The sequence below is a fragment of the Peromyscus californicus genome, unplaced genomic scaffold, assembly GCF_007827085.1.
Source record: "Peromyscus californicus insignis strain IS unplaced genomic scaffold, ASM782708v3 Scaffold_7__1_contigs__length_154581171, whole genome shotgun sequence".
NCBI classification, from domain to species: Eukaryota; Metazoa; Chordata; class Mammalia; order Rodentia; family Cricetidae; genus Peromyscus; species Peromyscus californicus.
In genome coordinates, this window is record NW_026294595.1 from 38,969,070 (window position 1) to 38,994,902 (window position 25,833).

Sequence of the window (25,833 nt, forward strand, 5' to 3'; positions counted from 1 at the left end):
ATGGTTTGCAGCAACCTAGGCTAGAGACCCTGTTTCAAAATATAAATATAAAAAGTACTATCACAGGGACTGAAGAGACATCTCAGGAGTTAAGAGCATTTATTGCTCTTGCAGGGAGCCTAGGTTCAGTCCCAGAACCCACATAGCAGTTTAGAACTTTTGTAGCTCCAGTTTCAGGGGATTTGACACCCTCTCTGGCCTCTGCAGTTTCCAGGCATGCTTGTGGTACACATACATACATGCAGGCAAAATATTCACAAATATAAATAAAAATAAAAATAAATTTTAAAGTACTGTTGTTAAATGTTAAGTATATATGTGAATAAGAGCACTAAAAACTTTATAACAAAAAATTACTTTCACTTAAGCTGTAAATAACCTCTTTAACACTCTACTTTTTTTTCCTTTAGACATCAATGTATTCTCTATGTAGAGTAGATAAAACATTGCATTCTATTTTTTTTTCTGTTGAAGCTACTGGTATTAAAATGATTGCTGGTGGTTTCTGCTTTAAGTTTTACTTCTTCTACAGACATTGTCATTTCTGAGCTATAAAATAATTTTCTGTTCCTTATTATCTAAAATATCTGACTTTTTCTCCCAGATTTTAATCCTCAGAAATGTCTTGTCAAAACTTTTAGACATCTCTAAATGTCTTGTGAGGGACCAATGTCCATTTTGAAGGTAGCTCTTATTAACTGCATCCTCCATGAGGGATAAACACAAGTCCTCACTTGGCTGAAGTTACTGAAGGGCACAAGAGATGAACTATTTTTAAAGCCCTTTTGAAGGCCTTACTCCCATTATTGAGAGAACCCTTTGTAGCCCATTTACCTCCTCAACATGAATTTTGCAGGGACACATTCAAAACATGCCATTCTTCCCCTGCTATCCCCACTCCCAAATTCATGTATGTAACATACCTTCATTCCCCAAAGGCTTGATGCATTAATAACAGCTTTTAAAATCTTAAGTTCAAAGTCTTGCTTAAACATCTAAACCAGATATAGATGAGACTCAAGGTATAGTTCATCCTGTAACACATTACTTACCAGTCCTAAGACTATAAAATCAAACAAGTTATATGCTTAAAAAATATTATGATAGGGAGCTGGAGAGGTAGGTTAGTAGTTAAGAGCACTTACTGTTCTTCCAGAGGACCAGAGTTAGCCTCCCAGCACCCACACAGCAACTCATCTTCTGTTTCTCCAGTTCCAGAGGATCCATTGATTTCTTCTGGCCCTCATGGACACTGCATGCATGTGGTACACAGAAATACATGGCAAGGAAAACAGCTTTACACATAAAATAATTTTAAAAATATTCAATGATAAAACGAATGTAGAATAGACATTCCCATTATAAAGGGAACAATGGGAAAGAAAAAAGGGATAACAGGTTCTGACCAAATCTAAAACCCAGCCGGGCAAAGACTAAATCACGATGCATGAGAATCTTCTTTGAGTCCGCGTCTCATCTTCTATACACCCTAAGGTGGAAGTTGGACCCTCAAGGCTTTAGGCAATCCTGCACCATTTTTCTGTCTACAGATTTCCTGGTTTGGATGACATGCCTTTGATTCTCCCAAGCTAAAGTTACACACTAGTCACTTTACCAGTCTGGGGTCTGGATGGATCTACCCTGACAACTCCACAAAACATTGCCCCTGCAGAGCACTCTAAGGTGATCCAAACCCCATTACCTTAGTGGAGACTCCAGTAGTACAGCTCCCACAATTCTAAATAATATGTAGAGACTTGACTTGTTATTTAAGAGGAGATCTAACATTTACAAAGAGGTTAATATATAACAGTGTTTTATATTTGCCATTTCTTTCCATCATTCCAGTAAAGATAGTTTTTGTTTATTTATTTTTGAGATGGGGGGAATCTCACTATGTAGCCCTGACTGTCCTGGAATTCATTATGTAGACCAGACTGACCTTGAACTCAGAGATCTGCCTGCCTCTGCCTCCCCAGTGCTGGGGTTAAAGTCTGAACCACCGTATCTGGCTTATTTTTATTTGTGATAGAACCTCAGGTCTTAAAGTGTGTGGGGGGAGGGCAAATTGGATTGTAACATGCATTAGTCAGTGTTCTCTAGAGTAACAGAACTTATAGAATAAATACATAGAATGACTTACAGGCCTTGGTCTGACTAATCCAACAATGGCAGCCTATGAACAGAAGGTGGAAGAATCCAGTAGTTGTTCAATCTACAAGGGTGAATGTCTCAGCTGATCTTCGGTATATGCCAGAATCCCAGAGAAGAAGGCTCTAATGCCAGTGAAGGAGTGGACTTGATAGTGAGGTGAGAGCAAGCAGGCAAAGAGCAAAAGCTTCCTTCTTTCCTGTCCTTATGTAGGCTTCCAGCAAAGGTGTGGGCCAAATTTAGAAATGGAGCTTCCCACCTCAAAAGATCTGGTTAGTTAAAAGTGTGTCTTCCTACCTCAAAGATCCAGATTAGAAATGGATCTTCCCACTTCGATTTAAGCAAAAATCATTCACAGATGTGCCCTTACATTTTTGTGTTTAGTTACTTACAGATGTAGTCAAGTTGACAACCCAGAATAACCATCAAAAGTCTACTTGTCAACTTGATGCACAATGGTATCTCCTTATGTCATGCTTAATTTCCAACTGAAAACAATAATCAGGTCATAATTCCACCTAATATAACTGTTCTTCATACAACCACAAATACATTAAAAGTTTAGAATAGGTGGCACTGTCCCTCAAGGGAGGACATCTTAGCATCTCAAACTTAAATATGATAGCCATTGGTATTTTCTTTTTTTTTTTTTTTTTTTTTTGGTTTTTCGAGACAGGGTTTCTCTGTGTAGCTTTGCGCCTTTCCTGGTACTCGCTTTGGAGACCAGGCTGGCCTCGAACTCACAGAGATCCACCTGGCTCTGCCTCCCGAGTGCTGGGATTAAAGGCGTGCGCCACCACCGCCCGGCCAGGTATTTTCGTAATTGATGTTATATATCATAATTAGAAAAACTGAGTAACAAACATTAATATCTGTACAAATGCATTCATTATAAAATATAACAGAACCACTCATTTTTATTATAATCCTCATTTCTACAACTGGTCACATGGCCTTAGCTGGTATTTATAGTTACATTCCTCTACTACTCATTCTGTATTTCCTCCACCCTTGGCAAGAACTTCATCAGGTCTTAGCTCTTTTCCTGGAGGAATGACCCATATCTTCATTCCCACTGTTGTAGTTTCCCACTGACTTTAATCACAGGATATGGTAGTACCAAGAGACACCCTAACAGATCTCTGTACTCCACATAATCTCTATTACCTCCATCGTGGAGAAGCAATCCAATTTCCCCTTGATAATCTGGATCAGCCACCTACCTAACACTGTTTCCTTCCCTAGCCTGTTGGCTTAAGAGTGTCAGAAGCCGAAAGTGGTCCCGGTGAAGTCTGAGCTTCCTGTTCAGTGGAATGTTTGGCTCCTGGCAGGAGCACTCCCCACTCTGGAACCAAAACTTTAAAACTAGTTTTTCATAGTTTGCCACTTACCATACTGAGAAATGGATGACAGTGCTATCAGGGGATAGCCAAATGATAATCTGATCTGTCTTACTCGTTATATCCTAGATAAGTCCTGGTCTCTAGTGGATGGTGGAATGGGGAGTTTATTAAAATAGTACACAAAGAATGGTTGAAGAAAAAGCTACATGCTAGCCAAAATATATGATCTTGTATGCTAAAAAAAGTAAAATTGATGCTCAGTTTGCTAAAGTTGTATGACAGATTTTAAACATAGATTGTGTATAAATTATTAGCTTTTGTCTAAACTGCAGTATTAATATTTATTTTCCTTCATGAACTGTGGCACTCCCTGTGAGAGCGTTTTTATGCAAGCAGAGTCTTCAATAAAGCTTTCATATCCATTAATCTTGGAGCAATTTAAAATGTTTTTAAATTGAGACTATGTTTTACCCACTCAGCATTCCATAGTAAAAATCATTGGAAGAAATCTATAGTATTTTTTTCAGAATATTGAGATTAATTCTTGAACATGAGAAGAAATAATATTTGACCAGTGTAGAATATTACAGATGGCTTAATATAGGAAGTAACTGTCTTGAGAAATAGAAAAATTAAAGCATCTAATGTCTGCAATAGAAAAAAATTCAATTAACAGAACTCTATCTTAATATTTATGAAACTTATGAAAACTTGAACAGCTGTATGTCCAAAATTATTGAAAATATGGTATCTTAGTTTTGAAGAGGACAGGCTGAAATTTTTCCTTAATAAAAGAACATGTATTTTTAAGATTTTTTTATGCATATTAATGCTTTGCCCACATATATGCCCATGCATCACACTCATGCCTGATGCCTGCGGAGACCAGAAGAGGGCACTGGATCCCCAGAACTAGTGATACAGATGTTGTGAACTGCCATGTGAATACTGGGAACCTAACCCAAGCCCTCTGCGAGAGCAGCATATGCTATGCACTGCTGAGCCAGCTAGTCAGCATAATTCTTAAGATGGGGTTTTTGCTTTATTAATGATACTCTGGAGTATGCTTGAATAACCCTTTTTGATAAATTGACATATATAGTATTATACATTTGATCTCCATCATGCTGTTTTGCTGTGGAACACTAAGAAAGAATACGCAACCCTTTATGACACAAGTACCTATATACCTGTTTACTTCTTAGATTATGATAGACCACTTGTTTTGCTAGTCTTTGGAATTAGAAGGAGTGTCAAGTACACAGAAGCCAGAGTCATCTTAGCCAGATGGTGTTTGATACAGATGGATGGTTAGTTGTCATGCAGATCTCCTAGTTGGTAACTTGTTGCTGCCATCTGACTCAAAGAATCATTCACACACACTGGCTGTCAAAAGCATCTTCTCTTCTGTCTGTTTTAGCTGTCATGTCTGTGCTCTGTACAGAAGTGTTGACAAGACATTACTGTTGTACATTTTCAATGTGGTTGTTAGTGAGTTTTCTGTTTGCAGGGTCTTTGATAGTACTGGAATGCACTTGCTTTGTAATTGTATATTTTAAAATACTGTGACTGTGCATCGATTTTCTGATCCTTTAAAAAGATTTCATGCTATTTGTTTATTCACAGTCATTTGGTTTTTTAAAAAAATATATATAAGTAAACTTGCTTTACTTAGTTTTCAAGCATCAAAAGCAAGGTCATTATCCCACTGTTCCTTCATGTCATTCTTAAAGGCATATCTATTTCTCAGATATTTCATTAACGATTTAATTAGCCTGTTATTCAATTAATATATACTGAGCACCTCAGTATATACCAGACACTGTGTGGTACTAGAGATTACAGTAACAAATAGTCTCTGCCCATCAGACATGTAGACGGACTAGAATACTCTAACTACCATAACTACATGAAAGTCCAGGACATGCTCTACTGTTTGTCCAGCTACACTTTCAGCATAAATATCATCTGATTTAAGAAATAGTTCAAGATTTCTATGTGAATAGCCATTGATATATTAACCTTCCCAACTATTGAATACATTATTTGTTATAATATGTTATAAACAGATGTGCTGAAGTGTGTCTTTAAGCTGGAGAGGAGAAGATGAAAATTAATTGGCAGAAGTGTTCTGAGTTGGTTCCAAATGAACATATATGGTCTTTTGGTTTCTTCCCTAAAATTGGGGGTGGGGGAGCATAATGGATGAAGAATGGGCTGAGACTTGAATAATTTAGACATTTATTCTCAGCCTATCTCTAATTTGCTAGGTTTTTTTTTTATCTTGTCACTTGTTCACTGAACAGCAGTAGGATATATATACCTATCAAGATATAGTGAAAAATAGGTAATTATTGAAATTATTTATTGATACTTATGAAGAATTAGAGTTCTTTGAAATAAAAATGTTCTAAATGCATAAAGTGCATAGGGAAGAACTTAATATATTGCTGATTCTTTCACCTCAGGAAGTGTATGTAGCCCAAATAATTTTAAGGTATTATGGATTAACTATAATGTTGGCATCCTTTCTGTAGTCAGTTTACCACACTCATTCCAGCAGCTTGGATGCCAATGTGTGTAAGACTAAGATATCTTAGTCTGGGAAGCGTGGCTCGGTGTTTGACTTGAATATCTAGGGTTCAGTGTCTAGAGTTTGAATTCTCTAAGGCTGAGACTCATCATCGATTCTTTCTTCTGCTTATGATAATCAGCATATGTTTAACTTCATTTGTGGGGTTGGGTGGGGGAATGTCAAGTTATGTAAGACTGCCCACACACTACATACAAAGCTAACATGCCAGTGGGGTTACTTACCTGCTGTTGGTTATTCATGTTTTCAGTGTCCTATGTATAAAAGTCCACCTTTTATTTGGGTGTGTTATTTTTCTTTAATTTCTTAAATTTGTATTTGAGACTTAAGGAACAGATCTTTATTTATAAAGAACTTTAAGCTTCTTTGGGATCTTAAAAAATACAAGTTCATTAATTGTGAACTTTTGATTTAGTCATTTAAAAAAAATCAAGCATCTAGTGTATACCAAAGGTTGCTATAATTATTAGAACCCTTTTCATATTTTAAGAAATTTATATTTAGTCATTTGCTCCTCCAGTGGTAGAAATCGGCAAAGTCTTTCATATTATGCTTTCTTAATATAGCTTTTAAGAATATACTAATTAGGTAATTGTGATACAACATTTTCAGATTTTTCTTGAAGGTTGGCACATCTATATATCTATATTCCTAATACATATGTCATTTTCATTGTTGTTTTCACAGCCAATATAATAAAATAGCAAGATGGGTGGAACAAAATATAAGGAGATTATGCCACTTAAAATCTATAAATAATATTTTATATAATAAAAATCAACCCTCATGTGCTTATTTCTGGCCACTATACTTTTAGAATTTATATTTGGTTTTCATAATCTTTACTTCTAGCTACTTTTGTAGTTTTGTACTCTAAAAATTAATAGCAGTGTTTATTGAAAAGACATAAAATTTTGTTTTAAGACTGGTATGTTTGTTAAAACGTAACTTTAATGCAGCATCTACTTAACCATTCATGCTTTTTTTATTTACAAGTATTAAATTTCAAATTACAATATGTTTGTCTTTACTGAAAGACCAAGAAAACATAGTGCCAACCTCTTGACTGAAATCTGTAACTAAGATAATTTTTAAAAGTTGTTTAGTGTTCTGGTTGTTTTAAGTCACTGATACAATCATGACCACAAGCGAATCCCTGGAGCCAGTCTGTGACTCAAGAACAGACTTTTCAGTTACCTGGGCTTCAGGCAGCTCCTGTGCTTATTAATAGACAGTAAATGCATCTGTCAGTGAGCATCAGGCTAACTGGGATTTTGTTTTGTTTCTTCTTGTCTTCAGACTGAGAACTATGAACAAAGAATACGTGAGCAACAAGAACAGCTGTCATTTCAACAAACTCTTATTGACAAGCTAAAATCACAGCTACTTCTTGTGGATTCTGGTCGAGGTATTTCTTTCTTTCTTCCTTTTTTAATGTGTTTCTGGAAACACTTTAAAAAAAGGTAAAATTTGAGTTTTTCTATTTTTTCCTTTTTTTTTATTCTGATACAAGAAGCATAGTATAGCTATACATTATGTTTATTTAATTGAAACTTGTAGGATATGGGGAAGTGGACCCTCATGTATTCTACAGACAGAAACCCTAGATTGCTGAAACTTCCTTGAAGGCACTTTTCCAATGAATAGGAAAGAGCTTTCTAAAAAGTCTGTGCCTTTGAGATAAAACTAGAAGCTCTAAGAGTCTGTTGTAAGACAATTTGTGTCAGTGCTGGAGGGTGCACATACATTGTACATCACAGTAGACATCTAGAGATGAAAAGTCAGAGGAAGTGTCTAGCTTCCAGATAAAAGGGTGAGAAGCTCTGGGCCCTTCCATAGTCCTTGCCCTGTGTGTGTCTCCCTTTAAATGTCCTTTCAATAAACCAGTAAATAATCCAAAAAGGTACAGTGTCCAAAAGTTAAGTTACAGTGAACAACTCTGTAGCCAAGAAAAGCAGTGATAATAGTTAACTTACCAACAGGAAATATGTTCATGATATGCAGCAAAGTAAAGATAGTAAGGTACAAAGTAAATATACTGTATTTCATGTGTACAGAAAAACATCGTTTGAGTTGTTTGAGTTTATATGTAGAAAAGAAAAACATAAAATATAAATTACAGTGTTAATAAGAACAGTTCACAAGTGATGAAAATTGATAGCTTTTTTGTTTTTTAAATAATTTTTTAAAATTTGTATTTACTTATGGGTGTTTTGCCTGCTTATGTGTCTATACCATGTGTGTGCCTGGTACCCACCAAACCAGAAGAGGGTGTTGGATCTCCTGGAGCTGGAGTTAATAGATGGTCATGAGCCACCGTGGGGTTCTAGTAATCACACCCATGTCCTCTAGAATAGCAGCAATACTCTCAACCACTGAGCCATCTCTCCAGCCTCCAGCTCCTTGTTGTCATAACTACATCTCCTAATTGTCTATAAGCAGGAGTTTTTTTCAAGTATAATTATCTTAAACAAGAAATGCTTACCTAAAAAGTGATGTATAAAAGTTTAATTGGCCTGGGAGTGTAGCTAGGGTGGAACACTTAGCTAGTCCATCCCAAGCACTATTCCCTTCCTCCAGAAAAATAGCCCTAAGAGTTTAACTGTTGATAAAGTAAAATGTGAAAAGCATAATTAATTCTAGTCTTCTGAATTCTGTACATTTTACCATTAACTCATGGGAAAAGAAATGCTTAGTGGGAAGGAAAAATTCTAAATGGGAAGTTTGCCAAGGTAAATATTATATAAATATTGAATATTGTAGAGCTTATAATTTATTCTTTTGAAATTATTTAGATTTGGTTTTGTTTGATTGTTTTGCTTATTTGGTTGGTTGGTTGGTTTGTTGGTTTTTTGTTGTTGTTTGGTTGTGGGTTTTTTGAGACAAGGTTTCTCAGTGTAGTCCTGGCTGTCCTGAAACTCATTGTGTCGACCAGGCTGGCCTCAAACTCACAGAGATCTGCCTGCCTCTCTGCCTTCCTAGTACAGGGATTAAAGGCGTGTGCCACCATGCCTGGCTTCATTTTTATTATATTTTCCCAGAGCTTTCTACTGATGTACAGTGTTTTGTCTTGCAGATAACAGTTACGGCTATGTTCCTTTGCTTGAAGACAGTGAGAGAAGGAAGAATCATTTGACTCTTGATGAACCACAAGATAAAGTAAGAATACTGAGGGATAAGCAGTCAAAGGTAGGAAGTATTGTCAGACTCATTCTTAAGAGAGTTAGGCTTCACAGACTTACAAATTATTTAGTCTGTATGCTCTCACAGTTTGAGTGGGTAAAGCATGGGAAGAAAGTAGATATTTTTTTGCCCCTAACATTGCTTCTGCAGAAACCAGCACTTAAATGCTGATATACAATATATCTTCCTCATCTCATCTTTCTTAGGCAATGACCTGCCACTGAAATCTTTTTTTTTAAGAAAAATTTTTAAATTCACTTTACATGTATGCATATGTGCACCATATGCATGCAGTGCCTTCAGAGGTCAGAAGTATCAGATCTCCTGGAACTAATTATAGACAGTTGCGAGCTACCATGTGGGTGCTGGGAACCAAACCCAGGTTCACTGTAAAAACAGTTGTGCTCTTAACCACTGAGCTATCTCTCTCTAGCCCCCATTTTATTATTTTTAATAATGTGTATGTGGGGCTGGAGAGATGGCTCAGCCGTTAAAGGCTAGGCTCACAACCAAAAAAAATAATGTGTATGTGGGTATCTATATGTGGATGTATGCACATGTATTCAGGTACCCATGGAGGCCAGATGCGTTAAATCTCCTTCATCTGGAGTTATGGTTGCTTGTGAGCTATATGAAGAAGGTCTAGGAACCAAACTCAGGTCCTCTGCAAGAGTAGTACATAGGGGCCAGGTGACGGTGACACACACCTTTAATCCCAGCACTCGGGAGGCAGAACCAGGCGGATCTCTGTGAGTTCAAGGCCAGCCTGGTCTACAGAGTGTGAGATCCAGGACATGCACCACCAAAACTACTCTGAGAAACCCTGTCTTGAAAAACCAAAAAAAAAAAAAAAAAAAAAAGTACATAGTATTTACTGATGAGCCAATTCTCTCCAGTCCCTTGCCACTAGAATTTTAAACAAAGTTGTGTATCCACAAACATGACATATCCATCTCAATATAATTACTTATATTTAAAATAAAGCTTAAGCTTCATATTTCCTAGTGTTTTTTAAAGATTTGTTTGTTCGTGTATGTCTGCATGTTAGTATGCTCTTTGTGTGTATGGGTGCATGTGCCTGTTACACACTCACAAGAGCTAGAAGAGAATACCAAGTATCCTCCAGTATTACTCTCTGCTGCTAGTAAGGTCTGTTTGTGTGTTTTATGTGTGTGAGTGTTTTGCCTGCATGCCTTCATATACACCACATGTGTGCTTGGTACCCGTGGAAGTCAGAAGAGACCATCAGATCCCCTGAACTGGAGTTAAGGATGGTGGTGAACCACTGCATGGGTCCTCAGAGTCAAACCGGGGTCCTCTGAAAGAGCACCAAATGATCTTCACCACTGAAGCATCTCCCCAGCCCCATAGCTGGGGGTCTTTCCCTGAATCTGGGGCTTGCGTTTTCTGCTAGTCTGGAAGCCAGAAAGACTCAGCAGTCCTACCTCCCGTCCCTTGGAGCTGGGGCTGCGGGGGATCCTTGAGAACTAGGATCAGGACTCCAGTCCTCATGACTGCACCCAGCCCTCCACTGAGCCATCTCTCCAGGCTCTCTAAAGGTTCCCCATCCCCTCGTGTCAGAAGTGTTCAATGAAGTGAAATTCTAACAAAGGAATACAACTTTAAACTGAGGTAGATGGTAAGACAAATGATCCTAGATTTAAATCGTTTTCTGTTTTTCCCTTCAACTTCCCTTGCTTGGCTAGCCTATTTCTAAAGGATTAATAATACTGCGCCAAAATTATACTGTATTCCAGACCATGGAAAAGACCTAAAGAAATAAGCTCTGGGTAAGGAGTAAATATAAATTCAGTGATTTGCCATCGTGATCCTTGTTAATACAAGAGAGATGTATCTGATAGCCATATTTTAATTCTTTGAATAGCTCATGAATTTCATTTTCTTCTACTATTACCATTTGATAGAAATAAAATTAGACTGTATTTTAAATTTCTCCTTTTATGTATCTCAATGCAAAGGGCTAGTGAATACTTAATATATAAACAAGAAATCTATTCTTTATATTCATATTTATATTTATTTTTCTTTTCAAAATGTTTCTAACTGAAATGAATTACATCACTCCCCCCTCCTGTTCCCCCCTCAAGCCCCTCCTCGCTACCCTCCCTTGAACCACTCTCACGCCCCTGTCTCAGCCCCTTTCTCAGGGTGATAGCTTCTTTTTCCTTGATTACTATTATAATATGTAGAGATATAGTGCATGTATATATAGTGTATATGTATATATATATATTCCTTGATTTTATACATATGCATGCATGTATATATGTGTGTGTATACATACATACACAACTTGCTGACCCATTTCCATTTTCTGTGTGTATACAGTTTTAGGGCTGACCATTCTGAGTTGGACAACCAATAACAGGGCTCATCCCTGGGAGAGGCTACTGATCCCTCTTTCATCAGTCATTAGTTGCCTATAGTTCTTTGTCTAGGGGTGGGACCCCACAGAATTTTCCTTCACAAGTTAACATGTCCATTGATACTGCCGTTGTTCTGGCCTTGTTTATGCAGCCATTTCTAGGAGAGATGTTCTCCAGATGATACAGTTTTTCTGCCCCCTCTTCCATTACGTTCCCCAGAGATGCAGGAACAATAGTGTAGAGGAATCCATCAGGGCTGGGCTCCCCACTATCTGTTGATCTCTGCACTGTATCCAGTTGTGATTTTCTGTGATGGCTTCCATCTGCTGTAGAGAGAAGCTTCTTTGATTTGGGGTGGTACCTACACTTGTCTGTGGGTATAAGTAGCAATAGTAGATTATTTTATATATTATTATATCTAAGGTCCATGACCTCACTAGTCCCAGGAAGCTGGCTGGATTCCCAATACCAGGCATGATTTCCCTCCTATTGAGTGGGCCCTAAGTCCTGTTATACAGCTGTTGATTGCCGCTGACGTGTGAGTGAGTGCCACTTACTGCACCTTTCTGTGTGTCTTGCCATGCTGGTAATTGTTGTGGTTCAGAGGTATTACAGCTGTTCAGTTGCTTCCCACCCTTGGCATCTTGGACAGTATGTTCTGGAACCATAGAAGTGAGACCACAGGAGATAGGCTTTCAGGTCAGATCCAGCTCTAGTCATCCAGGTCCTGTGTCCTAAGTGTGAGGTGTCTTCAGCCCACCTTCAACTCCTGAGAGAGAACCAAGGGCTTCATCTAGATTGTTTGGGGAGTCACTTGGACTATCTTGACCAACCTTTCAAAAGGAGGGTTTCTTTTTTTCTTTTTTTGGTTGGATCCCCCTCCCTGTTACTCCTTTTCCCATTTCATATTACCTGTATTCTCTACCTGCTGCCCCTCCCCCAACACACAATGATTCCTTTGTACTTTTTGGTTTCTGTGGTTACTCCATGCTGTATACTCCCTTCTGAGGATTTGGAACTAGGAACCACAGATGAGGGAGAACATGTGGTGTTTGTCCTTCTGGTCTGAGTTATCTCACTCAGCATAATCTTTTCTAGGTCTTTACATTTACCTGAAAATTTCATGATTTCATTTTTCTTAATATGAACAGTATTCCATTGTATATATGTACCATGTTTTCATTACCCATGTTTTTGCCGAAGATTATTTAGGTTGTTTCCATTTTCTGGCTTTTGTGAATAGGATGGCCATGAACATACCTGAGCAAGTATCTGTCAGGTCCTTTGGATATGTGCCAAGGAGTGGTATAGCAGATCATATGGTAGATTTATTTTTAGTTCTTTGAGGATCCTCCATACTAGTTTCCAGAATGGCTGCACCAATTTGTGTTCCTGCCAACAGTGAATAGGAGTTCTTCTTTCTCTACAACTTCACCAGCATTCACCAGTCAGTTGTTTTATTGATCTTAGCTATTCTGACTGGGAAAGATAAAATCTCAAAGTAATTTTAATTTGCATTTCCCTAATTACCAAGGATCACAAATTCCTTTTGAGGTATTTCTTAGCCATTATTATTTCTTCTAGTGGAAACTGTTTAGATCACTAGTCCATTTCTCATTGGGCCATTTGTTCCCATGACTTTTTTTCCGTTCTTTGTATATCCTTGATTTAATCCTCTGGCAGATGTGTACTGGCAAGGATTTTCTCCTATTCTGTAGATTTCTTCTCATGCTTGATTGTTTTCTTAGCTGTGCAGAAGCTTTTGAATTTTATGAGGTCCCAGTTGTCATTTGTTGGCCTTAATTCCTGGGCAAGTGGAATCCTATTCAGGAAGTCCTTTCCTACACCACCTATGCTTTCTTCTAGCAGTTTTAGTGTTTCAGCTGTCAAATTTGAGGTCTTTGATCTACTTGGATTTTTTTTTCCAGTTTGATAGATAGAGGTCTAATTTCATTGTTCTTCTGCATGTGGACATCAGTTTTTCCCAGCACCACTTGTTAAAGATACTGACTTTTCTTGAATGTTTCTCACTTTTTGTCCAATAGCAGATGGCTGTAGTTATGAGTACTCATGTTTGGGTCTCTGTTTATTCTGCTGGTTTCCATGTCTGTTTATGTGCCAGTATCATATTGCTTTTATTACTATAGCTCTATATTGTGGGGGTTTTTAAATTTTCTTTATTTATTATGTATACACACACCAGAAGAGGGCATCAGATCCCATTATAGATGGTTGTGAGCCACCATGTGGTTGCTGGGAATTGAACTCAGGACCTCTGGAAGAGCAGCCAGTGCTCTTAACCTCTGAGCCATCTCTCCAGCCCCTCCCTCTATATTGTGTTTTTAAGGATAACTTAGATTTATTACATATTTGAGAGCTGGCTATATATTCATTGTAAAATAATTAGTCCTAACTTAGAGAAAATATTGGCTAATTAAACAATTGAAATTAAAATCTTCTGCATTTGCATATGTATTGATCTGTGCTTAATAAGTTATCATTAAATTCAGGTATTTTAGATAATACAGATGAAAAATTATTTCCTAATATTTTGTTATATTAGCTTTTTTTCCCCCAAAAAATGAAAGCAGTCCACAGTTGCTATTTTGTAAAAGTACACATCTGCATGATGAGACTAGGAAAGCATAGCGGAATGGATAAGATATACTATAATATCTTGATAATATTTGAATAAAGCTAATCTACTTCCAGAAGTCACACTCCTGGTCAGTCGGCCTTGTGAGTTCACAGAAATCACTTGAACCAGTAAGAGAAGGGTTTACTTCCAGCCACTCAGAGTCCTTTTGTCCTTGTGTCTGGTGGATGGCTTGAAGAGTTGTTGTCTGTAAACTATTTCTGTTAGATGTGCAAGGGGGGAGGCTGTTGGGCACTTTGGCAGATTACACTTGTGTAGCCAACCTCAAAAAATGAAACATGAAGCGAAGGAATTAGAGATACATTGGGCGGGCGGGGGGCGGGGAGACCTTTTTAGAAAATTTGACTTAAGAAACTTAAAATTGGGTTAGCTTAAAATTTTAAGTTAAGAAACTTAAAATTAGGGGTTTAGCTCTGTGGTTGAGTGCTTGCCTAGCGTGCATGCATCCTAGGTTCAGTCTCCAGTACGGCAATCACTCAACTAATCAATTAAAAAGTGTTTGTAATTCAGCCTGTGTTTGTGCTATTCCTATAAAGGGAGTTTGCAGGAGTCCTTTTTCTTCTAAAAAGATCATTAAAAGGTCAAGACAGCAAGGCTCTATTATTAGATAATGCTCAGTACTCAGAGTTGAAAGAATGTGCCTAATTTAACTTGAATAACTGGGTTTTTACCTCTTGTTCACCATGGCAGTTACATATCTTTTGCAATGTCTGTCATATAATTAGTTACCCTAAACTTACTAAAAAACTTAACAGCATAAAAACAACAAATTATTTTCTCAATTTCTGTGTATCAGAAACTCAGGAGTGACTTAGCTGGATGGTTGTGGCTCACGATTTCTCATGTTGTTGAAATCAAAAGTAGGCAAGGATTGGCGGCTGAAGGCTTCACTTGTTGGAGGATGCACTTACAAGATGGCTCACTCACATAACTTTTGGCAGGAGGCTTTGCCATATGGATGTCTACTCATAGCCTGGCAGCTAACTTTGCTCAAAGTAAGGGATCCAAGAGTAGAGAGCAAAGTGCTTTCTATGACCTAGTCAATAGAGTCACATACCTTCACTTCCACAGTGTTCTTTCTGTTCATTAGAAGTTGTCAGTTGCTCCAGGAAAAAAGAAGTAAATCTGTATCTTAAAGAATAAAGCAATAATGTGTTATATATTTTTTAAGTATCCATAAGCATTGTAGGTCACAGTCAATAGAGGAAAATGACAATGGTAAGGGGTAGGGAAAGGGTTAGTCTCCCCCATCAAATGATGACAAAGAATTCAGTTTCCTGAGTCCTGTGATTATGCTCAGAAGGAAGAAATACCATGGTCTATGATCTTCAGAATTTGAAAAATTTTATAACATAAATATAGACTTTTTTGTTACTACTTTTTGTAAGCAATTTTGAAAATTGAAAATATTTATAAATAAGAAATCCAATTCTGTGAAACTGCACCTTCCTCCTCTCTTCCCCCATCCCCAATGTGTGCACATACATTGCACTTGAGGTCCTTTTAAGCTTTGAATACTCAGTGGTATTGCAGCTCAGAGTTCCAAATGCTACCTCAGTTCTTCCAAAAATAACATGGTCAGGTCTGTCACAGCACTGTGGTCCTGGTACCAATTTCTCTATTAGTTTGCTTCCTTTTGCTGTGATAAGCACCACAACCAAAAGCAACTTGGGGAGAGAAGGGTTTATTTCATCTTATAGTTGTAGTTCATCATGAAGGGAAGTCAGGGCAGGAACTCCAGGCAGGTACCTGGAGGAAGGAACTAAAGCAGAGATCTTGGAGGAATACTGCTTATTGGCTTGCTCTCTGTGGCTTGCTCAGTATGCTTTTTTATACAAGCCAGGATCCCCTGCCCAGGAATGGCACCACCCTCAGTAGGCTGGGTCCTCCAGCATCAATCACTACGAAAATGTCTCCACAGGCTTGCCTACAGGCCAGTCTGATGGAAGCAATTCCTCAATCTGGATTCCCTCCTCTCAGGGACTCAAGTTTGTATCAAGTTGACAGAAACCAACCAGCACATACTCCTTCAGTTTTTATGTTGGGCAGTTTGGGCAGGTGGTGTGAAGTTGAACACCGTTAAGCTTTCTAGCCTTCTGTAGTTTAGAGAATCTTAGATTGACAGATCTTGGTTTTGGGTGACATCTTCATGCTTGCATTGTGTGCATTTACATATTCTGGACTTATGATTGATTTCCAGCTTAGGGATATCTGTCTAAGTGTTGGGCCCCATACCTTCCTTCAGTACTTTAGAAATCATTTTCTGTTGCAAGTGTCTTAAACTGCATGCATACACACACACACACACACACACACACACACACACACACACACACACACACACTATAATATTGTAGTCCAGGCTTTGTATCTATAGAGTATAACATACAGATAGATGGCAGACATACTATTTATCATTTAAACAAAACTTAAAATTTAGACTTTTCAACAAGACATTAATCACCAAGTGATTTCCTTCAGACAGTTAGATCTGATTTATTTTGTCTAAGCATAGTACTATCGTAAGTTTTCTAAGAGAAGAGATTGCAATAAAGTTGACAGTTACTCAGACATTAAAAATATTGTCAGCTAGGCAGTGGTATGTGCACGCTTTTAATCCCAGCATTTGGAAGACAAAGGCAGACAGATTTCTATGAGTTTGAGACCAGCCTAGTCTACAGAGTGAGTTCTGGGACAGGCAAGGCTACACAGAGAAACCCTGTCTCAGAATAAATAAATAAATATATTGTCCCTGTGTCCTGTTAAAGCTCACCTTTGTCTTTCCCTCTTATTACACAGAAACGAAGCTGTAGTTGGTCAACAGTGGTACATGCCAACCTGGAGCTTACAGAAAACTGAAGAAAAATGTGTTCTTATGTGTACCATGTTAGAGAATCCTTGCCTTTTCAGTGTAAGCAAATGTCTCATTCTGAGGGTAGAACCAGTTCTATAAGTTCCTTGAATTTAAATTAGTATAATATATATGCAAGTATATATATACACACATACACATATATAATAATTTTTAGAAAAAGAAAATGAGAAATGACATCTTCCCTAACATTTAAGCAAATTTGAGTATGTTCAGTGTGGCTGTCTTTTCTCCCCTTATGTCCCTTTTTTCACATCACCCCTCCCCCCTTTTTAATTGTAAAGCCTGTAAAATGGAGTTGGCATATTCTTTCCGGCCTTGGTTTCTCATGCTAAAGCATGAAAAGGCTGTTTTCTCTCACAGCCTCAGTAGATAAGGAACAGCCCCCCCACCCCACCCCCCACCACACACAAAGCAATCTAGTTTCTCTTACTGTTGTGTTAAAATCTGTCATCCTAAAAGCTCTCACATCTAGTTTGAAGGTATGATTTTTCAGTGTTATAGAATGCACCTACATTCAATTTGTTGTATTTGGATTTTGTTTTATGTTTTCTTCCTTACATTGTGTACTAAGAATCCAGCCTGGTGTACAAAACACGGCTGTAAAAAGGAAAGCTCTTAGCGGCTTGGTAAGAGGCAGGTCCTCTTTTTACAGTTTTGTTGGCATGTGTGTGCACGTGCCCCATGGTGCACATGTGGAGGTCAGAGAATAACATGCAGGAGGAGTCCGGATCAAACTCCAGTAGTCAGGCTTGGTGGCAGGTGCCTTTACCCGCTGCTGAGTCATCTCCCTGGCCACATCAGTGAACTTCTCACCTCTTTAAGAGCCAGTGGTCTGTCTTACATTTGGACTGTCTTTTTACTCAGATAGGTTTATAACATAATGAGCTAGCCATTTGGAGGTTATTGGTTTACTGGATTGTAGAGATTATAGATCTTCCAAGTGTTAACTTATTAGATAATATTTAAAAATCAGATTTAATAGAATCATCAAGCTCACCACAAAAGCCTTTAACTATTGGGCAGCTGTCAAGCTTGCTATAGCAGGTACAACTTTTCCAAATTGTAGTTCTCACTTGAAAGCTCAAATTTTATTATTGGCAACAAGTCTTGTCAGTTGTTTTCTTAAAGTGACAGGCTAGCTTCATTTGCTTTTGAGAAAATGTCTGACTAACCATAGCCTGCATGTCATTCATTCTGTGAAGTGAAAATAGCGTTCTATTAAAAAAGTGACTAGTTCAGCTTGCGCCTCAAACATTACACAAGTTGTTTCCCTAAGACGACCCTGGCACTTGAACATAACGTCAGGAGTTTCACTCACAGTTGCTTTTTGTACCATCAGTGTAAAGCCAATACAGTAAGCCTTGCAAACACCATTTTAATGCTATTGTGAAAATAGTTTAGCTAATAGATAGCATTATGTAAGTTTAATCATTAACGTCTTTGCAGATGCCAGAAGAAAACAGACCATGTCAGAGAAAAAAAATGTCTTTATTAGCTGTAAAATAGCAAGCAGCAAGAATAGATTTGCCTTGTTCCCACCTGGCAGGAGGAGGTTTACATAGGAGAACCCAGATGGATGCCTGTGATTATGTTAGTGGAAAGGAGCGTTTAGCTTAGGGAGTCTTGCCCTTTATAACAAGCACCAGTTCAGCTGGATCTTTGGGAAACTATGTGCTCTTTCAAGTTGGCTGTGTGTAAACACAGTCCAGAAAAATGCCCAGATAAAGAATAGTCAGAGCCTTGAGTTCTTGACATGTGCAAGGACCCCAAGGCCTATGACAGATCTCTCTCTCCAGTTACAGATATCTTGAAAGACTCTTGGCAGTCACAGGGTCCTGAATTCTTGTTGAGACTCACTGGTGAAGATAGATTGTAATTTCCTGTTAGAAATGATTTTTACCTTTTTCTCAGTAAGAGAAATACTAAGAATATTCTAGCATTTCATCAGCTTTAAGAATGCTTGAAGATTACAATGTTTTCTCATTGTTCCTCTTCACATTTATTGGATAATTTTTATATATTAAGTGATACTTATAAATTATCTCCAGTTACTTATCTGTATCTATTGTAGTAAGCACATAGCAAATGCTGATTTTTTTTTAAACTGTAATCTAGTAGAAGTGTGGAGTAGAGGGGTATGTAGCTCAGAGGTAGAGTACATGCTTATCATATGCATCCTGGATTTAAGAATATATGTAATGGGACAGCAAGGTAGCTCGGTGAATAAAGATACTTCCACCAAATCTGATGACCTGAGTTTGATCCTGGGGACCCACTTGGTGAAAGGAGAGGATTGCCCTGGCATGCATGCACAAGTCTCACCACACACAATGTATAAACTAATGTAATAAATTTTTTAAAAGAGAGAATGTATGTGGATTAGAAATGAATACTAAAAAGCCACTTAGTTTTGTTTAACCACAGGCTCTCCAGCATTTTCCTAATGTGGTATTTTGACATTTTTTAAATGGGCTTAGTAATCCCTTCAGTGACATTGCTAAAATTTGGAGGTTGAGGAGGGGGTGGCTCACCTAAGTTTTCATTTGCACCTAATACATTACACTCCAAATTCTCCTGCTCACTAGGCAGACTCCCTATGTTAGGACAGGAGACTCACACTGAAAGATTTTTTTCTTTGCCATTAGTCATATTTCCATATTTTTTTTAAATTTTTTAAAGATGTTTTTATTATGTATTTTTAGTATGGTTTTATTAAATGTAAAATACAAATATGAATACTGTTGCTACCACAAGAGTTGGCATCTTTTATTACTATGTCAAAGTTTTTAATTGTCCAAATGAAAAAAGAAATATAAGAATATGGGGAATATTAGCATCTAATCTACATTTTCCATTGGCAGTAGAATAAAGCATCAAATCTGGGTTTTTTTATTTCTTCTGCATCTACATAATTAAGATCATTTCACATTTTTTAAAACTTAATTCACAAAATAATAGAATCAGGTCTTTGACACTTATGAAACAAGTTTTTTATTATGTGTATGGATGTTTTGCCTGCATGTATGTGTGTGTACCACATGCATACCTGGTGCTGGTCACACTGCATCTGCACTCAGGAAGCAAGGAGGATGAATGCTGGTGCTTTCTCCTTCCTTTATATTCAGTCTCTGGTCTCAGCCCATGGGATGGGAGGGCACATTTAAGGTGAGTCTTTCCTTACTTTTCTGGAAGCACCTCATTGACACACCCAGAGTTGTGTTTCCATGGTGATTCTAAATCCAATCAAGTTGACAATGAAGATTGATCATCACAGTACTGTGTACATTAAATTACAGGTAAAGGGTTTTTCCAGATCAGTTTAATATAAAGGGAGCACTTGGGAGAGGGGTATGAGAAATCTTATGTTAAATGGTTACTTAAGTTATGTGGTTTCTATTTTACATGAGAATTCACCCCCAGGAATAAATATTTATACTCCTTAAGAAGTATATTAAGGTGCTGGGGAGGTGGCTGTGCACCTGAGAGCACTTCCTGACCTGCCAGAGGAACTGGGTTTGATCCCCAGCACCCACATGGCAGCTCACAACTCATTTGTAATTCTAGTTCCAGGAGATCCAGTGTTCTCCTCCGGTCTCCACATGTACCAGGCATGGATTTAGTGCACAGACACACACAGGCCAAACACCCATACACATAAAATAATAAAATATTTCTAAACAAAGTAATTCAGAAAGATGTATATAGAATGTAATGAGTGAAGGACTTAAAAGATGAGGTCATAGAAAAGTATTAATTTTCAAAGTGATGTTAGTGATTTGAAATCATAATAGTTATATATAGATGAAGCATTTTTCAACTTTTTAAAGCATTTTTTATTGTAGCATTGAATTGATAGATATTTTTGGTGGATTTATATTAAACCAGAACCCTGTAAAGAACTTGGAAGTAATTTAATTTTATTTTTATATTGTTTATTTCTTGCCACTTCCTTCAGAACACCGGGATGAATCCCGTTTTGCCCTGGAGTTGTTCCCACCCTGGCAGTGGGTTTGCCTCGCACACTGTCTCGTGTACAGCAGACCAAGCTCCTAGTGGTTTGCTCCTCTTATGTGCTGTATTTCCAGGAATTTTAATGAGGGTGAAAGAACTGTAGATTTTACATGTACATAGATTTGTGCAGATCAATTACAATTCCCCTATTTCTATACTTACATTATCTCATTTCTGTGTTTTTTTTTTCTGATCCTATTTTGTGAGTCTTAATTCTCTTGTTTTTGCTTTCTCCTTAGTTCAGTTAAATCTGATACTTGTCGTCTCCATGAATTTTATTTTACTATATCTGAAGCTCATATGGAAATATCGAGCCTCAGTTGGTTTTTTCATATTTAATTCTTTAAATTCTAAGAAATCTACATGAAAGGGAATCTCTTGTTTTCTGTTTCTTTTTCCACTACTCATGTTTCCTTTTTCTGTGTTGAGTTTTACCCAGCTCACATTTATAGCTTCACAGTTTTTTACCCTTTATCAACTTGTCCTCTCCCCTTTTGGCATGTTTCTTGATTTACATTACTCAAAGTGAAAGTAATTCTCAAGCATGGACCTGTACTCAGGAGGCTAAGGCAGAAGGGACCCTGAGAATTGAAGACCAGCCTGGTCTATACAGCCAACTCCTAGTTGGCCTTTCTCTTAAAAACAAAAAAAAAGTTGGGCATGGGCATGGTAGCTCATGCCTTTAATCTCAGCACTCAGAAGGTGGAGGCAGGTAGAGATCTCTGCAAGTTAAAAGGTCAGCCTGGTCTATAGAGCAAGTTCAAGACAGTCAGGGCTATGCAGAGAAACCCTGTCTTGAAAAACCACCAAAGGCCGGGCGGTGGTGGCGCACGCCTTTAATCCCAGCACTCGGGAGGCAGAGCCAGGCGGATCTCTGTGAGTTCGAGGCCAGCCTGGTCTACAGCGCGAGATCCAGGACAGGCGCAAAGCTACACAGAGAAACCCTGTCTCGAAAAACCAAAAAAAAAAAAAAAGAAAAACCACCAAAAAAAAAAAAAAAGAAGTGTAGTTCTCTTTTTTCTTTTTTTTTTTTTTTTTTTTTCGGTTTTTTGAGACAGGGTTTCTCTGTGTAGCTTTGCGCCTTTCCTGGAACTCACTTGGTAGTCCAGGCTGGCCTCGAACTCACAGAGATCCACCTGCCTCTGCCTCCCAAGTGCTGGGATTAAAGGCGTGCGCCACCACCGCCCGGCTCTTTTTTCTGTTTTAAAAGAACAATCTTCTTGAACATAATCCAGAAATTATATGAATTAGTATTGATTCCACTGAGTTGCCCAAGCACCTAACAGTAAACATTATTTTCACATGCGAGGATCCCAACTAAAGTTTAGAGGGAATACTTCGTGCAAAACTGGCGTAACATGGCAGGTATTGCTATGTATGCCACTGAGAACTTATATTCTTTATTTAAAATTAGTTTTCTAGGGCTGGAGATGTAGCTCACTGGTGGTAAAGTACTTGCCTAGAATGTTTTGAGTCATAGGCTCAATACCCAACAATAAATTAGTAAAGATAAAATTAGCCTGTTAAGGTTTAGGTTACTTAAATATAAGAGAATATACAAATACTTCTACTTTTTTATACCAGCGATAACAAAGATACGACTTCTCTAAAAATGTAAACTGAGACATGCCTAAATCCTAGCACTTGGGAAGCCGAGGCTGGAGGATCTTGATAAGTTTTCAGTGGCGTACTTAGCAATGCCTGTCATGTTACTCTGGGGTCTCTCTGTACATGGCCTAGTTTAGCTTTGAATCCAGATCCTCCTGCCTCAGCTTCCCAAGTGCTAGAATTATAGGCATGGCTCAGTTTGCATTTCTTTCTTAGAGGGGTTGATAGCTAGTACTTTCTGAAAGGCTACACAAAACCATTTTCAATTCTCTTTGTCTTTTTGACAGTGTTAGGAACACACCTCGGGTCTTGGGCATGCCAGGCAATTGCTCTGTCTTTGAGCCACATGCCTAGCCAACTTTCCGTTATCTCTATATGAAGAGTAAACTGGGTCTTGGACTAATGGAATAGTAGCTGCTGGTTTTTTTTTTTTTTCCACTTTAAGGATCACCAAATACTCTGGCTCTGACATGTATGCTTTTATTTGATACTTACCTATGAAAAACTAATTGGCTAACACTAAGATTATCCAAGTTCACACGCAGGAAGTTTTCAGAACACTTCACGTCTTCAGCTTTCAGGTGGCTTTGTTGTAATGGATTCAGTAGGAGGGCTTATCCCCATGGAGAGTGAGTAAGAGTGTAAACCTCACTTCAGCACCCACTTCACTAGTTACACACACTAGTCACATAGAGCTTGCAATAGTTCATGCTGTTGTGTATTTTGTGTCTCAAATAAATCCATTTGTTGAATGACTTGACACATAAAAATCTCTTAAAATGTTCATATTTCTCCTGCTTTCTTACTTGAAATTTAGATCATTTCAGCTTCCTACAGTGTAAAACCCACTTAGTAATATTTGAGAATCAAAGGAAAAATGTTCTGTCTTTCTGGTGTTAACTTCCTCTCTAGCATATACAGCAAACAATAGTCAATATGAAGAAAGATAACATGAAGGCAAGATGTGCTGGTACATACATACATACAATCCTGTAGTTGAGAGGCTGAGACAAACTAAGGTACATAAGACAACCCTGCCAGATAGAGAGGGAGCTGGCAGGAGGGAGAGAACATTGAAAAGTCTGTGTTGAGGAAAGTGTTGAAGTTGCCATCGGCTGCATTAGTCCTAAAGCCTTTCAGAAATAACGATTGTCTTGAGGAAGTTGTGTCGTATTGTTACAGTGGAAAATGGCATTAGTGTGTTAAACCCGTTCTAACTAAACCCTACCGCAGAACATCTTCAGCAACCCACGTGCATTTTTATTTTCCAGCTAGTATGTTAAGGGTACGTTTTTAAAATTCTTCATCCAGTGCTAGGGATCCTAAAGTTTTCAGATGATGGCTGGAGGTGAGAGTACACAACTGTGACCCCAGCACTCTGGAGGCTAACACAGGATGATCTCATAGACTACACAGTGAGTTCACAAAAGTACACAGACTTTTCTCAAAGAGAAAAATGTTCACTTGCCACATAGTAACAGATGTAGTATGAATGGTAGAAACTGCAGTGTACTGCTTGATGTAGTAATGCTTTTTTTTAAATAGTAGTTAAAAACAAAACTATGAAAAGCTGTGTTTTTTTTATCCTAAACTAAAAGATTTTCATTTTTAGGCGTTTAATAGAAATCCCTGAGTTACCAGAGTACCCCTTTTGCCCCTGCCAGTACACCCAGTGATTTTTTTCACTTTATCAAATCTAGACATCACAGAAGGTTGGCACCAATAATTTTCTAAGCCAAACAAAAATTTATCATTGTTTTATTACCTTTTCTTGCCCTCTTGCCCAGTCAGTCACAGTTGGTTTTTAATACTCTTCTAACTTCAGAAACAGTCGCTCTTAGTTATGTAAAAATCGGAGTTTGGAAAGTACAGTGTCGTCATTACCACTTTCTGTAATTTACCTTCAGTTCTTGGTTCTTTCTACGTCCTAGTAAAATAGTTACTGCAGATTTCTAGTGGCAATTTTTAAAAGGAAATTGTTCCATTAATTATAATCCCTTTTTATAATTTAATATTAAATAATCAAGTATTTTTGTTATCATAATGTACCTCTCCTTTGACTTGCTATCACATTTGATAATCTCGTGCAAGTTTTGGTAGAGAGGGCTGAAGAGATGACTCAACAGTTAAGAGCACTTGCTCTTCTTCAGGAGATCTGAGGCATCCGGCCTCCCTGGGCACCTGCACTTATGTGCACAGATACACACACTCACCTACACATAATTAAATAGAATGAAAATGAATCTTTATTTCAGTAATAGCTAGCAGTGACATTAATTGAATAAAACCAAAAGTTACTCGAGATTGGACTGACAATATGGCCCAGTGAGTACACGCACTTGCTGCTAAGTATGCAGACCTGAATTCATTTCCCAGGACCCAGATGGCAGGGAGAGAACAGACCCCTGCCAGTTGTTCCTGCATGCACACATAAAATAAATAAATGTAAAAATGGCTTGAATTTGAATTTAGGAATTAATTATACAGTTTGGGCTACAGTATAATTTATGAGTATATAATATTAAGACTTCTTCAGATTTAGGAATTTGTTGGCTTATGGCTTCAGAAAGCACAAAGAACCTACCAGATATGAGGTTTTGTGTATTTTTAACTCTGAGCCATAGAATACAAGACTACAATATGTTCTGAGGCTATCAGTTTTCAGTGTCAGAATATGTGTAATACCAGTATAGGCCACAAGGTGGGAGTGGAAGGCAAGGACTTGTATCCAAACAGCCCAAATACATAATGCAACATCTTTTATAAACCTTTTAAATGCTTATTAAATAAGCAGGAGCTGTAGTTTGGTTATTCTTGTGTCACAGTTGCATTTCTTATTTTAAAACAACCTAACAAAAGACAGGGACATTGATTTACACATATAGGCCATTATTAGTGAATCTCAAAGGACAAAGTGTCAGAAATATTTTGCCCCTAAATTTCTGGGCATAGAGGTGCTTGGTGATCAGAGTAGCAATTTTGATTAACTGAATATGAAAAATTCCTTTAGTTACCATTAGTATATA

General features: G+C 37.8%; 1 protein-coding gene across 4 annotated transcripts in view; it reads left to right on the top strand.

Annotated features, from left to right (window-relative positions):
* Window positions 1-25,833, top strand: part of Tank (TRAF family member associated NFKB activator) — a 68,757-nt gene that overhangs the window by 32,283 nt on the left and 10,641 nt on the right. For 2 of the 4 annotated variants that reach the window (XM_052723912.1, XM_052723914.1), the window contains 2 exons: window positions 7,387-7,495; window positions 9,164-9,276. In XM_052723912.1, coding sequence (XP_052579872.1) covers window positions 7,387-7,495; window positions 9,164-9,276 — 222 coding nt within the window. Of the gene's footprint in view, window positions 1-7,386; window positions 7,496-9,163; window positions 9,277-17,112; window positions 17,225-25,833 lie in introns of those variants that run through there. The other 2 variants (XM_052723916.1, XM_052723915.1) reach the window with 2 other exon arrangements.